Raw genomic sequence first — 17203 nt, 5'->3', positions numbered from 1 at the left:
GCAAAATAACACCTCACAGTTCTATTTTTGGAGTTATTACATTAACCCAATCAGAATTTAGAAGAATGCCAACGTCAGGTGTGAAGTAATATGGAGGACCAGCCTATTCTAACCAATAATTTGCACTCATGACTTGAGTGAATAAAGTAAACCACAGTTTTGTAAATACATAATGCCATCTAACCAAATATCAAAGAATGTTAGCTATATGCAGTTATCTTAGCCAGCCAGCTAATGTTAGCTATATGCAGTTATCTTAGCCAGCCAGCTAACATTAGCTATATGCAGTTACCTTAGCCAGCCAGCTAACATTAGTTATATGCAGTTATCTTAGCCAGCCAGCCAACGTTAACTATATGCAGTTACCTTAGCCAGCCAGCTAACATTAGCTATATGCAGTTATCTTAGCCAGCCAGCTAACATTAGCTATATGCAGTTATCTTAGCCAGCCAGCTAACGTTAGCTATATGCAGTTACCTTAGCCAGCCAGCTAACATTAGCTATATGCAGTTACCTTAGCCAGCCAGCTAACATTAGCTATATGCAGTTACCTTAGCCAGCCAGCTAACATTAGCTATATGCAGTTATCTTAGCCAGCCAGCCAACGTTAACTATATGCAGTTATCTTAGCCAGCCAGCCAACGTTAACTATATGCAGTTATCTTAGCCAGCCAGCTAACATTCGGTATATGCAGTTAGCCAACCAGCTAACGTTAGCTATTTAGCCAACTAGCTATTAGCCTAACCAGCGTAGCCAACCAGCACGGTTTTGGTCAGCGAGACAAACTAACGTTCCGGGAGAAAAAGTTACAAAACTCCCGTAGTCTAATTCACAGAAAAAATGCTGAAAAGTAGTGATGGGGAAATAAAGCTTCCTGAAACATTGGCTCTTTCCAGCCAATTGTGTCAAAAAAATAGGTTCATTACTCAAGGCTTTGAACGACACAGAATTTAGAACAGCCACATTTTATAGATGAAGTCACACGCCGTTGCAGCTTAGTCATTAAGTCATATATTAAACCACTGGCCGCGTTCGAGAGCATCAAATCCATGCTGCGTTGTGGGTAAACGGTGATTGGCTGACTGATTTATAAATAATAATGAGTAGTTATTTATGATGCAAGGTGATTTGTAAATTAGTCAGTCAGTTGTCAGCAGCCACCTACACTGTCGGCTGCAGTGTCGAACGAGCCCAATACCAAACCAATCAGGTGTTCGACGAAATGATTCTTCAGACGTCATTGATCACGTGCTGCTGATAAAGCGACAGTGCTTTGAATTATACCGCTTAGCGACTTCAGTACATGCCTCATAGCTCCAGTCTCAAACTTAACCCCGTTCCTGCTGAAGAAGAGAAGGTCTGCTGGATGGAGAAAGAAGCTCTCGTGAAAGAGGGGGAGGAGGAAGAGGAGGCTGTTATACAAAAACAAGTAGAAGGTGAGGCTGTTACCGTGAAAGAAGTAGAGAAAGACGTTACAGAGGAAGAGGAGGACGACGACGTTTCAGTGAAAGAAGAGGAGGGTGAGATGACTGTCACATCGAAAAATGAAGAGGACGAAACTGGATATCTGGTCCCGGTTTCCCAAACGCATCTTCAGGCATCCGGTTCTAAAGATGAACGTAACACTCGTAAGTATTAAGATGGTTTTGAGAAACCGGGCCGTGATTACCACTGGTAAGTACTGTCTTAAATACAGAGGTACAAACTCTGCTGTTGTTGAACTGATGTTTGGTGGTAAAAGGGAAATCTGCAATTGCTACATCCATATTTTGACTTTAAATTATTTATTTATAGGCATTGATTCTTGAAGAATATAATACATGCCTCATGAGCTTAGTTCAACTGTTTTTACACCATCAGAACCCCAAATAAGCTTTTTTACTTCAATGTTTAGAAACAATGTAAATCAACACTGTATAGCCTCAACATGGTTAAAACTATAATGTTGATATCATGGAGGGTCAGTCCTTACATCCATAGGTCTGTCTATGAATTAGAAACTAGTTACATTTCTCCAGCCCCATCCATCATCTTATTACCAAAACAGGGGTGGAATTATGGCTTTGTTATTGGTTGAACTGCAGATTGATTGATTGATTGTTGAGTGGCTTTTTAAAAGGGCAACCTAGTTTTTAAACAAACAAAATGGCTGCCCAGAGTCCTGAGCTGTGTTAGAATACTCATACTAACTGCACTATTTGTGATGTTAATTGAGTATATAGTCTGCTTATTGGTCATAGTATGATGTAGTTAGTATGCCAAAAGTTCCCGGTTGTCGTACTAAATTCGCCAAAATAGGACGTATACACGCAGTACTTTAGGGCCCATAATGCAATTCTTCAGGAAATGGGCGTGGCTTCAACATTTTCAGATTTGAAGAAAATGGGGGAAAATATGCAGCCGAAGTCCAACGAGAGAGCGAATACAAATGAACTGCTTTACAAATCGTCCCAGTCTGTTACCACAGAAGGGGTCTGTTTGTCCCATTTCCAGCAAGGTTACGAGGCGCTTTGTCATTTCCAGAGTCAGTTTATTTTGGTACTGTCCATATGTAGCTTGTTTTTGGTCACAGAATGGCTGAATAAGTGCAACATTATGCCTGGAGCTAACTATGCAGAGCATAGTGCATGTGGAATGACTTTAGCTTCCCTCCAGGCCTGAGGGAACACGCTCTCTAGTAGGCTTAAATTAAAGATACGGAAAATAGGAGTGCCAATATAGTCCGCTATTATCCTCAGTCATTTTCCATCTAGATTGTCAGACCCCGGTGGCTTGTCATTGTTGATAGACAACAATACTTTTTTCACCTCTTCCACACTGACTTTACTGAATTCTAAATTACAATGCTTGTCTTTCACAATTTGGTCAGATATACTTGTATGTGTAGTGTCAGCGTTTGCTGCTGGTATGTCATGCCTAAGTTTGCTAATCTTGCCAATGAAAAAATCATAAAGTAGTGGGCTTTGATGAATGAGCCATCTAATTCAGTTAATTTTTGCCCAAAATTGTATGTAAGGTTCTCCAAAGCTTTTTACTATCATTCTTTGTCATTTATCTTTGTTTCATTGTGTTGTTTTTTTTTCTTTTTCTTCAGTTTAGTCACATGATTTCTCAATTTGCAGGATGTTTGCCAATCGGTTGTAAAGCCAGACTTATTTGCCATTCCTTTTGCCTCATCCCTCTCAACCATTCCATTTTTCAATTCCTCATCAATCCACTGGGATTTAACAGCTTTTACAGTCATTTTCTTAATGGGTGCATGCTTATTAGTTACTGGAATAAGCAATTTCATAAATGCGTGCAGCGTCTGGTTGCTCCTCATTACATACCACAGAGCAGCAAACATCATTTACATCATCAACATAGGAATCACCCGTTTTATTAAATAATTGAGACAATAATGACTTGAGGGAACCAGAGATCAAGATAGCCTAACAATAAGGAAAAAAACTCTTCCTTAGCATTCTCCTCCCGCTGCTGCTGGCCTTCGTAAATTCTGACGTTATGCTCCTGAAGTTTACAGTAATAGGCTACAACAGCAGTCGGCAACCTTTTCCATTTGTACTGCCAATTTATCTGACCATTTCTACTGATCTGGTAACAGTTAGGATTTTCATATTCACATTTTACTGGAACAGTTTCATTTAATTTATAATAGTAATAATAATTATAATAGTCTTTGTATCTCAATCATTTTCTGTGATTAATCTATATTCTATATAAATGAAAATTATACAAATCTAAATAACTTTTATTGCCATTGCCAACTTTGTAAAAATAGCCTAAATAAAGCCAACAAATAAAAACAGCTAGAAAATATCCAGATAAAAATAAATCACATTGGCTGCTCAAGGCCTGTCTACATAGTTGATACAATGGTTCAAGTTCTATCACCTAGGTCGGTCCGAAACTTGATATAAAATATTCGGGGCCCTGAGAGTTTCCCGCGCCAGTGAGTTTGGGACAGACACAGCTGTAGGCTATTTGTGTAAGGGATAAGAAGTAATCAGGTAATTTATGACATTTCCACTGGATCAGAGCATTACATTTTTCCCTTTCATGTCTAGTGGTTATCAAGAGTGAGAGCTGGAAATATTTTACTAATACTTTGAGGAACTATTGTCATTTGCCAATTGATTTTAGTAAAACTTTGTTTACTTGCTGTTTTGAGGTGAAGAAACAATTACTTTGAGAAGCTCCACAAATCATTAGTGGTGGTGTGTAAATACTATCAGACATCCCCAAATAGGTGCATCGCTCTCTGCATCGCTCTCTGCCCTCTGTTTGCTAAAACGCAATTTGGTTGCAGAAACTCCTCCAAGCTAATGCGCAAAGAGACTAAGGACCTACTGTAGGACCCATAACTTCACCTAACAACAACATAGACCTACTGTAGGACCCATAACTTCACCTAACAACAACATAGACCTACTGTAGGACCCATAACTTCACCTAACAACAACATAGACCTACTGTAGGACCCATAACTTCACCTAACAACAACATAGACCTACTGTAGGACCCATAACTTCACCTAACAACAACATAGACCTACTGTAGGACCCATAACTTCACCTAACAACAACATAGACCTACTGTAGGACCCATAACTTCACCTAACAACAACATGGACCTACTGTAGGACCCATAACTTCACCTAACAACAACATAGACCTACTGTAGGACCCATAACTTCACCTAACAACAACATAGACCTACTGTAGGACCCATAACTTCACCTAACAACAACATAGACCTACTGTAGGACCCATAACTTCACCTAACAACAACATAGACCTACTGTAGGACCCATAACTTCACCTAACAACAACATAGACCTACAAAAAGGTGCCTATATTGGAGACCAAAAGTTGTCTGGCACATTGCTTTCAACAACTTCAAAAATGTATTTCTAGCATACAATCGTCGATGTTACTACAAATGTGAAAACAAGACAAAATATGACTATTGTTGTTCACTTGATTGTCTTAATGTAACAGTATAACTTTACGTCGTCCCCTCGCCCCGACACGGGCGCGAACCTGGGACCCTCTGCACACATCAACAACGGTCGCCCATGAAGCATCGTTACCCATCGCTCCGCAAAGGCCGCGGCCCTTGCAGAGCAAGGGGCAACCCTACTTAAAGTCTCAGAGCAAGTGACGTAACTGATTGAGATGGTACTAGCACGTATCCGCTAACTAGCTAGCCATTTCACATCCGTTACACTAAGACAAATGTCAAATATTGAACATTTATTACAGACGTCATTGTTTGTACAACATCATGGCTACACATCACCTTTTACAGTGGATTTCTGCTGTTGTGGGCCTTAAACCATCTGTCTGACTTGTTGTTCACACAGGAGAGAGACGTGACTATCATGGATCCTCTGGGGAGCCTCAACAACCTCATGATGTTGAAGAGGCAGAGAAGAGTCTCTCCACATCAAAACACCTCAAGAAACACCAGCAGAGACCCACAGGGAAGAAATCTCACTTCTGCTCTGACTGTGGGAAAGGTTGCACATCTTCATCAGAACTTAAAATACACAAGAGAACACACACAGGAGAGAAACCGTATAGCTGTGGTCAATGTGGGAAGAGTTTTACTCAGCTAAACAACCTGATAGTACACCAGCGTACACACACTGGAGAGAAACCTTATAGCTGTGATCAATGTGGGAAGAATTTTACTATATCTAGCTCTCTGACTATACACCAGAGAACACACACAGGAGAGAAACCTTATAGCTGTGATCAATGTGACAAGAGATACGCTGATAAAAGATCTCTGATCAAACATCAGAAAATGCATACAAGAAGAAGTTGTTTCATGATATCAATGAAGTAATGTCACAATGTAGAATGTTTTAACATTGTAGTAGGAGTATTTTAATTTTGTCACAATGTAGAATGTTTTAACATTGTAGAAGGAGTATTTTAATGATGTTCTACCTTATCCTTATCCTTTGCCCTGTTCAGTTGATTGCAGCATGATATGGATATTAGCCTCAGGGGAAAATCCAGGCTCTGAATTGAAAGAGTATTATTTAACAAAAAGTGACTAACAAAAAAAAGAGCTGTGTTACACTTACTGCATTGGTGACCCACTTTAATCAAAATGCAGCACTTCAAAATGTAGCTAGCTGTTTTCTACAAGTTGAAAAAGCTGCTTGTTTAAAAAAATACATGTAATATGATCAATGTTGCAGATGTTTGTGTATATACACACATGAAAGCAGTATAATAAATTGGTCTATAATCAATTTTATTAACAATCTGACAAAACTCCAGTATTTCTTGACAACATTCAAATGCTAATTGTCTTTATTCCACTACTGAAGAAGCATGACTCAAATCACCTCACATTTCAAACATTCAGCCTGACAAAAGATACATGTTTTATTATTCCATTCCTCACCATTAAGTTAATTATTGCCAATACATATTAACAAAGGGGTGAACATTTGGTTTTGATTTTCATATTTACAATTTATGTAACATTTAGTATTCATAGTTATTCATGCAACCAGCTGACCATTTTTGGTACAATTATATTGACGTTGTTACCCTTCTTTTAGAATATCATGATTCATTCTCAGATGTGCTAACCCAAATGCATGACATTGGGGACTGGGCCCGATCCAACAACATGCCTATCGAGTGAACCCTGAAAAGAGAGAGAAACTCCGCAGTGAGGTGGAAAGTTACTACAGATATTGCAGGAGTTGGTTGCTGATTGTCTCAAGGGTGGGCAGTCAACAAGTTTTGCGTTTAGCCAGTGCGTTGCCATGGATCACAATTTATTTTGACTACACATTTTTTCCGTATTTGAGACAAGTTTTTTTGGGGCTCGTTCCAATGGGACGAGAGTTCTAGAAGCTAGTGAGTTTTAGGATTCCATTGAAAGAAGGATTTAAAAAAGAATATGATTGTATATTATTATTTAGAAATACGTGTTTTTTCTTGATTTTAATTGTTGACAGCCAGTAGACACCGTATTTATATTGTAGAAGCATTGTAGTTGATTATGTGAAATGGAAGTTTTTTTCTGTCGGTGGTGAGCAAACTTGTCCAACAAAAACATAGGATATATTTGTTGTCTTAAGGGGAAAAGTGTTACAGGCTTTGGTTTTTCCATTTATGTTTTGAGGTTGGACTTTAGCATGTATAGCTCGTTAGCACGTTTAGCACGTATAGCTCGTTAGCACGTATAGCTCGTTAGCACGTATAGCTCGTTAGCACGTATAGCTCGTTAGCACGTAGGACGCACTGATTGGTGTCACCTCGTTAGTCAAATCAAATCAAGTTTATTTTATATAGCCCTCGTTTATTTTATATAGCCCTTCTTACATCAGCTGATATCTCAAAGTCCTGTATAGAAACCCAGCCTAAAACCCCAAACAGCAAGCAATGCAGGTGTAGAAGCACGTGGCTTGGAAAAACTCCCTAGAAAGGCCAGAACCTAGGAAGAAACCTAGAGAGGAACCAGGCTATGAGGGGTGGCCAGTCCTCTTCTGGCTGTGCCGGGTGGAGATTACAACAGAACATGACCAAGATGTTCATAAATGACCAGCATGGTCAAATAATAATAATCACAGTAGTTGTTGAGGGTGCAACAGGTCAGCACCTCAGGAGTAAATGCTCCTGCTGTCTCTAGAGAGTTGAAAACTACAGGTCTGGGACAGGCAGCATGTCAGGTGAACAGGTCAGGGTTCCATAGCCGCAGGCAGAACAGTTGAAACTGGAGCAGCAGCACGGCCAGGGGACAGCAAGGAGTCATCATGCCAGGTAGTCCTGAGGCATGGTCCTAGGGCTCAGGTCCTCCGAGAGAGAGAAAGAAAGAGAGAATTAGAGAGAGCATACTTAAATTCACACAGGACACCGGATAAGACAGGAGAAATAGTCCAGATATAACAGACTGACCCTAGCCCCCCGACACAAACTACTGCAGCATAAATACTAGAGGCTGAGACAGGAGGGTTCAGGAGACACTGTGGCCCCATCCGATGATACCCCCAGACAGGGCCAAACAGGCAGGATATAACCCCACCCACTTTGCCAAAGCACAGTCCCCACACCACTAGATATCTTCAACCACCAACTTACCATCCTGAGACAAGGCGCCAACCCAGACAGGAAGACCACGTCAGTGACTCAACCCACTCAAGTGACGCACCCCTCTTAGGGACGGCATGGAAGAGCACCAGTAAGCCAGTGACTCATATATATAAATATATGGACACGCAATATCAGAGCGGCAAAGACAGATACAGTAGAATAGGATAGAATACAGTATATACATATGAGATAAGTAATACATAGACTAAGACACAGTAGAATAGTATAGAATACAGTATATACATATGAGATGAGTAATACATAGACTAAGATACAGTAGAATAGGATAGAATACAGTATATGAGATGAGTAATACATAGACTACGATACAGTAGAATAGGATAGAGTACAGTATATACATATGAGATGAGTAATACATAGACTAAGATACAGTAGAATAGGATAGAATACAGTATATACATATGAGATGAGAAATACACAGACTAAGATACAGTAGAATAGGATAGAATACAGTATATGAGATGAGTAATACATAGACTACGATACAGTAGAATAGGATAGAGTACAGTATATACATATGAGATGAGTAATGCCAGATATGTAAACATGCAGGAGATCCACGAAGGAAAGATAGTGATGGTGTTCAGTGACGTTGTTGCAAATGGTGGGTAAAATGGTAAAACGTTTGAGTTCATTCTGTCCATTATTACATCATTACATCAAGTGTTCCAATGGTAAAACGTTTGAGTTCATTCAGTCCATTATTACATCATTACATCAAGTGTTCCAATGGTAAAACGTTTGAGTTCATTCTGTCCATTATTACATCATTACATCAAGTGTTCCAATGGTAAAACGTTTGAGTTCATTCAGTCCATTATTACATCATTACATCAAGTGTTCCAATGGTAAAACGTTTGAGTTCATTCAGTCCATTATTACATCATTACATCAAGTGTTCCAATGGTAAAACGTTTGAGTTCATTCTGTCCATTATTACATCATTACATCAAGTGTTCCAATGGTAAAACGTTTGAGTTCATTCTGTCCATTATTACATCATTACATCAAGTGTTCCAATGGTAAAACGTTTGAGTTCATTTTGTCCTGGTCACTTTGTCTACTGTTTATTGCCACGTTGGGATGCAACCTTTGTTTGTTGTCATTATTTAAGCATTTTTTATCATTTTACGCCCGTTTTTTCTCCCCAATGTGGATCTTGTCTCATCGCTGCAACTCCCCAATGTGGATCTTGTCTCATCGCTGCAACTCCCCAATGTGGATCTTGTCTCATCGCTGCAACTCCCCAATGGGCTCAGGAGGCGAAGGTCGAGTAATGCGTCCTCTGAAACATGACCCGTCAAACCGCGCTTCTTAACACCCGCCCGCTTAGCCCGGAAGCCAGCTGCTCCAATGTGTAGGAGGAAACACCGGGCGACGCTTGGCCAATTGTGTGCCGCCCTATGGAACTCCCGATCACGGCAGGTTGTGGTACAGCCCGGGATCGAACACGGGTGACGCCTCTAGTGACGCCTCTAGCACTGCCATGCAGTACCTTAGACCGCTGCACCACTCGGGTCTATAGTGACACCTCTAACACTGTGATCTAGTACCTTAGACTGCTGCACCACTCGGGTCTATATAAAAACACTTATCTCCCTCACTAGCTTTAAGCACCAGCTGTCAGAGCAGCTCACAGATTACTGCACCTGTACATAGCCCATCTATAATTTAGCCCAAACAACTACCTCTTTCCCTACTGTATTTATTTATTTATTTTGCTCCTTTGCACCCCATTATTTTTTATTTCTTCTTTGCACATTCTTCCACTGCAAATCTATCGTTCCAGTGTTTTACTTGCTATATTGTATTTACTTCGCCACCATGGCCTTTTTTTGCCTTCACCTCCCTTATCTCACCTCACTTGCTCACATTGTATATAGACTTATTTTTCTACTGTATTATTGACTGTATGTTTGTTTTACTTCATGTGTAACTCTGTGTTGTTGTATGTGTCGAACTGCTTTGTTTTATCTTGGCCAGGTTGCAGTTGTAAATGAGAACTTGTTCTCAACTGGCCGACCTGGTTAAATAAAGGTGAAAAAAATAACACATAATAATACAAAAATGTAGCAGCAGTATGGACCTAGTCTGTTCATTATATACATCTACATGATGTATTGTTACACCATGTAGGAGCAGTATAGACCTAGTCTGTTCATTATATACATCTACATGATGTATTGTTACACCATGTAGGAGCAGTATGGACCTAGTCTGTTCATTATATACAACAACATGATGTATTGTTACACCATGTAGGAGCAGTATAGACCTAGTATGTTCATTATATACATCTACATGATGTATTGTTACACCATGTAGGAGCAGTATAGACCTAGTCTGTTCATTATATACATCTACATGATGTGTTGTTACACCATGTAGGAGCAGTATAGACCTAGTCTGTTCATTATATACATCTACATGATGTATTGTTACACCACGTTGGAGCAGTATAGACCTAGTCTGTTCATTATATACATCTACACGATGTATTGTTACACCATGTAAGAGCAGTATAGACTTAGTCTGGTCATTATATACATCTATATGATGTATTGTTACACCATGTAGGAGCAGTATAGACCTACAGTAGCTAGCTGCTAATTTAGATGTAGTATAACTTAATGAAACTGCCTTAAATATGCTGTGGTAAACATTTTTTATTCGCACTAATCAATCAACACATTCCTGTCTTTGTATGTCTCAATATAATGGTATTATTTACTTAAATCCATTTAAAATAATCTTTGTCTGAAAATAAAATATGATCCTCAACTGCGTTTCCCCTCCAGTCAGCAGACGGCGATGTGCGTCTTTCAGGCGTCGCTGCCAGCGTGACGTATAATCTAGTGGACGGTTCTTCATAAACAGCTCGTCAACCACCTCGGTAGCTTGCTAGCCAACATAGCCGAAAGATTCATGCTATTTATACGCTTTCGGTGTATATTAGCTGCTGTATTTTAGCCACACTTCTGTCGTATCTAGTTGTTAACCTATTTAATTGCATATTACGTTATTTTGTATTAGTCAGCTATAGTAGCTGGCTGGTTAAGTTAGCACTAGCCTAGTCGCTAATGATAGCTAGCTAGCTAACATCCCTGAACATGAGCTCCCTAAACTTCTCCCCTCTTGTTAAAGAAGAGGCGGTCTGCTGGACGGAGAAAGAAGCTTTGGGGCTGAACATTGTCGTGAAAGAGGAGAAGGAAGAAGAGGATGTCACAGTAAAACAAGAAGTAGAGGGTGTTACAGTGAAAGAAGAAGAGAAAGACGCGTTCAGAGTTTATGGATTGAAAAAGGAGGATGATTTTTCTGTGAACGAAAAGGAGGAAGATGACGTTTTTGGAGTGGAGGATGAAGAGGGGGAGATTACTGTCACATTAGAGGAGGATGAAGAAGAGAGGGCTGGAGATCTGATTAACACCAGTAAATACAGTGAGTACTATCTGAATTAAACAGGGCCATTGATCTGATTAACACCAGTAAATACAGTGAGTACTATCTTATAAAACAGGGCCATTGATCTGATTAACACCAGTAAATACAGTGAGTACTATCTTATAAAACAGGTCCATTGACCTGATTAACACCAGTAAATACAGTGAGTACTATCTTATAAAACAGGTCCATTGACCTGATTAACACCAGTAAATACAGTGAGTATTATCTTATTAAACAGGGGCATTGATCTGATTAACACCAGTAAATACAGTGAGTACTATCTTATAAAACAGGGGCATTGATCTGATTAACACCAGTAAATACAGTGAGTTTTTTAAAGTGGCATTCTACACTTGGATATGTTTTTCTGTACTGTATGAATTGTTCATGACGTCCTCCAGTGATTTTTAAAAAACTTTTCCTGTTGAAAAGTGCTATATAAATACAGTAAAGTACAAACACACTAAAGGGAAACAAATAAATGTTTTGAGCAAAATAGTGTTTTTTTAGACAACTGCAAACTAGAAGGAGTGAGTGATGTCATAGTAAGGCCTTCAATGAGTTGTCTTGATGGGAAGTTGTGATGTTTACCAATAGGAGACAGATCTTCATGTGAATATTAATTATTCTTTTTAAAATCCTTCCTGTTCTGTCAAGTTGGTTGTTGATCATTGCTAGAAAGCCAATTTCAAGTCTTTCCATAGATTTTAAAGACGATTTAAGTCCAAACTGGAACTAGGTCACTCAGGATCATTCAATGTCATCTTGGTAAGCTCCTCCAGTGTAGATTTGGCCTTGTGGTTTAGGTTATTGTCCTGTTAGTACAGTTTTTTTGTATTCAGATCTCTGAAAATGCACTCTACCTACGTAACATTTTGTGGCTCCTTATGTTACGCTGGGAAAACAGTTTTCATGGGCACAGAAATCCTAAATAATTTCAGAGTGTGCTAAATCCAATGGTTCTAACCGAGAGTCACCTTAACTTTATTGACAACACCCAAATGGATACTGTCATTAATGTGGTTCTTCAATAATTACACATAATTCTTAATACTGTAGCTGTTTAGTTAGTCACATGTTCAACTATCATCAGCTGATCCAGTAAATCATTTTCTGAATGACAGTCACATGATAAATATCACAACATGCAACAACAACCAAAGTGCTTCTTCATTCATTACTCTGGTAAAGACAGTTATGCTGTGCTCCATGTTGGATCCAACATCCCTAACAAATTGATGTTTATAATGTTATAATGTTATTGTCTGCTTGATTTATAATAGGGTCTTATTGATTTACAGTAGGGTCCCGTTAGTCTGTTTGGACACGGAGATACTTAGCTCATAATGTGTAGAGAACTGTTCCTTGATGGATAGGCTATTGTACAACACACAGAGATATTTTCCTTTATTCAGGACATTTAGAATGACAACACATTACAGAGTAGCCTAGTGTATTATAGTCCTAGGTCTATGTTGTTGTTAGGTGGAGTTATGGGTCCTACAGTAGGTCTATGTTGTTAGGTGAAGTTTTGGGTCCTACAGTAGGTCTATGTTATTGTTAGGTGAAGTTATGGGTCCTACAGTAGGTCTATGTTATTGTTAGGTGAAGTTATGGGTCCTACAGTAGGTCTATGTTGTTGTTAGGTGAAGTTATGGGCCAATTTGTGAAACACTTAATGTACAAACCCTCAGTTTCAGGCTGATGGCAAAGCTAGCTAAAGAGCATTTTACTGGTTGAAGTGTTTTATAAGTATAAAGCAGCTGATTTGCGACAATAACACAAACATTTTAAGCAGGTGATTCAAGCGAGCCTTACAATTATAATCCAAAAGTAATGTGAAATGCACTCATAAACAACCTGTAAATGGAGGCTATTTTTGCTGTCAGCCTATGAGAACTCCCCTGAGTTTTTCCCCCATGGTGGTGAATTAGTAAATAGACACAGAGCTTAATGTGAGTTTCCTTGAGTAGCACTCCTGATCTTGCGCTGTAATATTCAGAATACATTGGGGAAAACTAAAATCTTTGCTCACCATTTTTGTTCCAGTCAGATATACTACATCCATAACTAGTGGTTTCCTCATTAGCAGATATACTACATCCATAACTAGTGGTTTCCTCATTAGCAGGGAGGTGTTTTTGCAATTAAATTGTGTGTGCATCGCCCTCGTGCCGCAATTTTAGCAAACACATAAATGGGGCCATTTTTGGAGATCAAAGCTTGTCTGGCACACTGCTTATGTTTGACTGTCTTAAGACAATTGTAAAATAATTTAACAGACCTCTGGGCATCACCTTTTACCTCAAATACACAGTGGATTTCTGCTTTTGCAGGCCTTTAACCATCTGTCTGAGCTTGTTGTTCACACAGGAGAGAGATGTGACTATCGTGGATCCTCTGGGGAGCCTCGACAACATCATGGGGCAGGGAAAAGTCTCTCCAGATCAGAACTCCTCAAGAAACACCAGCAGAGGCCCACAGGGAAGAAATCTATTTGCTGCTCTGACTGTGGGACACGTTGCAAATCTTCATCAGAACTTAAGATACACCAGAGAACACACACAGGAGAGAAACCTTATAGCTGTGATCAATGTGGGAGGAGTTTTACTCAGTCAGGCTCCCTGAAATCACACCATAGAACACACACAGGAGAGAAATCTTATAGCTGTGATCAATGTGGGAAGAGTTTTACTACATCTAGCAATCTGACTGCACACCAGAGAACACACACAGGAGAGAAACCATATAGCTGTGATCAATGTGGGAGAAGTTTTGCTAAATCTAGCCATCTGACTACACACCAGAGAACACACACAGGAGAGAAACCTTATAGCTGTGATCAATGTGGGAAGAGTTTTACTACTTCTGGCTATCTAACTATACACCAAAGAACACACACAGGAGAGAAACCATATAGCTGTGATCAATGTGGGAAGAGTTTTTCTTCTTCTAGCTATCTAACTATACACCATAGAACACACACAGGAGAGAAACCATATAGCTGTGATCAATGTGGGAAGAGTTTTACTCAGCCAAACAGCCGGAATATACACAAGCGGACACACACAGGGGAAGAGATACTCTGATTAAAGATCTCTGATTAAACATCAAATACAAGGAGTTGTTTCATGATATCAATGAAATAATGTCACAATGTAGAATGTTTTAATGATGTCACAATGTAGAATGTTTTAACATTGTAGTAGGAGTATTTTAATGTCACAATGTAGAAGCCTAAACATTTGTCCCTGTTACACTTACCATGTTGGTGACCCACTTGAATCAAAATGCAACACTTCAAAATGTAGCGATCTGTTTTCTACAAATTGTTCTCTAACCAGGGATGTACAGGTTACTCCCAGATTCCGTGTGGTTTTTGAGCTGTTAGTTTTAACAGGACGTGCAACCTCATCTCCCTCTCGCACAAATTATTTTAGCATGATATTGGTGAGTTATGACAAATAAGTGTTGTGTTCCTTTGTTTAGTGACCCCTACATTTAAATGCATCACTCCAAAATGTAGCTGACTGTCTTCTGCAGGTTGTCCTCTAACCAGTGAGGTAAAATATATCTCCCATTTCCATGTTTTTTTTTAGTTGTGTTAGTTTCCATATCACATACAACCTAATTTCCCCCCTAATCGATATCAGTAGTTTATTGCTACTTGTCAAAACAACAGCGTTTTTGGTGCAGGACAACTTGGTTTCTGATTGTCTCAAGGTTGGCAGTCAAAAAGTTTTGCGTTTAGCCAGTAATTGCCATGGATCTTATTTTGACTGCTTGTTTTTCTGTTTTTGGAGATGAGTTTTGTTTGGGCTCGTTCCAAGTGGACGGCAGTTCTAGAAGCAAGTGAGTTTTAGGAAGACGAGAGTTCTAGAAGCTAGTGGACGTGAATGTTTCTGTTTTATATGGTACCAGGGAGAGATGACCTCAGGGCCAGACCCTGGTCTCTACACAAAGAGTACTGTTTTTACAGCAGATACTGTCTGCTGAGAATTATAACTATCTTTGATTCAAATCTAAACCTTGTGACCCGTTCTGTACATCTATTATCGGTCATGTAGGTTGAAAGGAGAGTATCTTGGCTATAAAAGACCTTTGTACTTTTGTCCTGTGGGTCGACCAGCCATCATTATCATAGAGCCTTCAATTGATTCACTTTATATGTGTACGTTGTATTGACCTGCTCCCTTATTTAGAAGTGAATACAGATTTAGTTAAAGAATAACTCTGACTTGTGTGATAAGTTTCTCTCCTCATTTGATATTAAAGAAGTTAACCACCACATTTGGCGATGGGGATGTTAATCTTCACTTGGTGACCTGGCTCCTGACGACATGGGTAACTGACCTGGCTCCTGACGACCTGGGAAACTGACCTGGCTCCTGACGACCTGGGTAAATGACCTGGCTCCTGACGACCTGGGTAAATGACCTGGCTCCCGATGACCTGGGTAAATGACCTGGCTCCTGACGACCTGGGTAAATGACCTGGGTAAATGGTACACGAGGGATCCATCAAACTTGGGATCTCAGGGAGACAACTTCGGCAACAGAGCAGATGGACCCACCTTTGATCTGAGAGGCAGCGAGCCGAGTGGATACCACATCTCAAACGTAGTGGAGTTTTTAGAAAAGCCTCGTAGGCTTTGAGTGTGTATTCCTGTTTGAGGGGGACACCTTGGAGGTGTAAACAGGGCCCAGGCAGCTATGTAAACTGGATGAAAACTAGAATCTGTGTTTACTAGTTAAGACCATGTATGATATAGTGTAAGGTGCACCTGTAATTATTCCCAGTATGAGAGGAGTTGCTAGATTTATACAGCCAGTAGACACTATGTTAATATTGTAGAAGCATTGTAGTTGATTATGTGAAATGAAAGTTGTTTTCTGTCAGTGGTGAGCAAACTTGTCCAACAAAAACATAGGATATGTTTGTTTTCTTAAGGGGGAAAGTGTTACAGGCTTTGGTTTTTCCATTTATGTTTTGAGGTTGGACTTTAGCACGTCTAGCTCGTTAGCACGTCTAGCTCGTTAGCACGTAGGACGCACTGATTGGTGTCTCCTCGTTAGTCAAATCAAGTTTATTTTATATAGCCCTTCGTACATCAGCTAATATCTCGAAGTGCTGTACAGAAACCCAGCCTAAAACCCCAAACAGCATGCAATGCAGGTGTAGAAGCACGGTGGCTAGGAAAAACTCCCTAGAAATGCCAAAACCTAGGAATAAACCTAGAGAGGAACCAGACTGAGGGGTGGCCAGTCCTCTTCTGGCTGTGCCGGGTGGAGATTATAACAGAACATGGCCAAGATGTTCAAATGTTCATAAATGACCAGCATGGTCAAATAATAATCAGGAGTAAATGTCAGTTGGCTTTTCATAGCCGATCATTAAGAGTATCTCTACCGCTCCTGCTGTCTCTAGAGAGTTGAAAACAGCAGGTCTGGGACAGGTAGTACGTCCGGTAGACAGGTCAGGGTTCCATAGCCGCAGGCAGAACAGAACAGTCAGTATGTGTTACACCTGTGTTGGCTTGTCCATCTCGTTTGTGGGAAGGTGTTTCACCTGAGCTGGTCCAGGTTCTATTTTTAAGAGTTTCTGGCCCAGTGCT

General features: G+C 39.9%; 3 protein-coding genes across 3 annotated transcripts in view; all 3 read left to right on the top strand.

The window, feature by feature from the left end:
- Nucleotides 1–17203, top strand: part of LOC129839880 (zinc finger protein ZFP2-like) — a 96778-nt gene that overhangs the window by 59421 nt on the left and 20154 nt on the right. The window lies entirely within an intron of this gene.
- On the top strand, nucleotides 1204–6270 carry LOC129839936 (gastrula zinc finger protein XlCGF17.1-like). Its single transcript, XM_055907660.1, has 2 exons — nucleotides 1204–1629; nucleotides 5367–6270. The coding sequence occupies exons 1-2, from the start codon at nucleotides 1305–1307 to the stop codon at nucleotides 5852–5854; spliced, it is 813 nt and encodes a 270-aa protein (XP_055763635.1). The 5' UTR covers nucleotides 1204–1304; the 3' UTR covers nucleotides 5855–6270.
- On the top strand, nucleotides 11012–15989 carry LOC129839928 (gastrula zinc finger protein XlCGF17.1-like). The gene is made up of 2 exons (XM_055907651.1): nucleotides 11012–11583; nucleotides 13963–15989. Exons 1-2 carry the CDS (start codon nucleotides 11256–11258, stop codon nucleotides 14676–14678), a joined length of 1044 nt encoding a protein of 347 aa, XP_055763626.1. The 5' UTR covers nucleotides 11012–11255; the 3' UTR covers nucleotides 14679–15989.

Source organism: Salvelinus fontinalis, chromosome 40 (genome assembly GCF_029448725.1).
Source record: "Salvelinus fontinalis isolate EN_2023a chromosome 40, ASM2944872v1, whole genome shotgun sequence".
In the NCBI taxonomy this organism is placed as follows: Eukaryota; Metazoa; Chordata; class Actinopteri; order Salmoniformes; family Salmonidae; genus Salvelinus; species Salvelinus fontinalis.
This window is presented reverse-complemented; position numbering and strand designations above follow the sequence as displayed.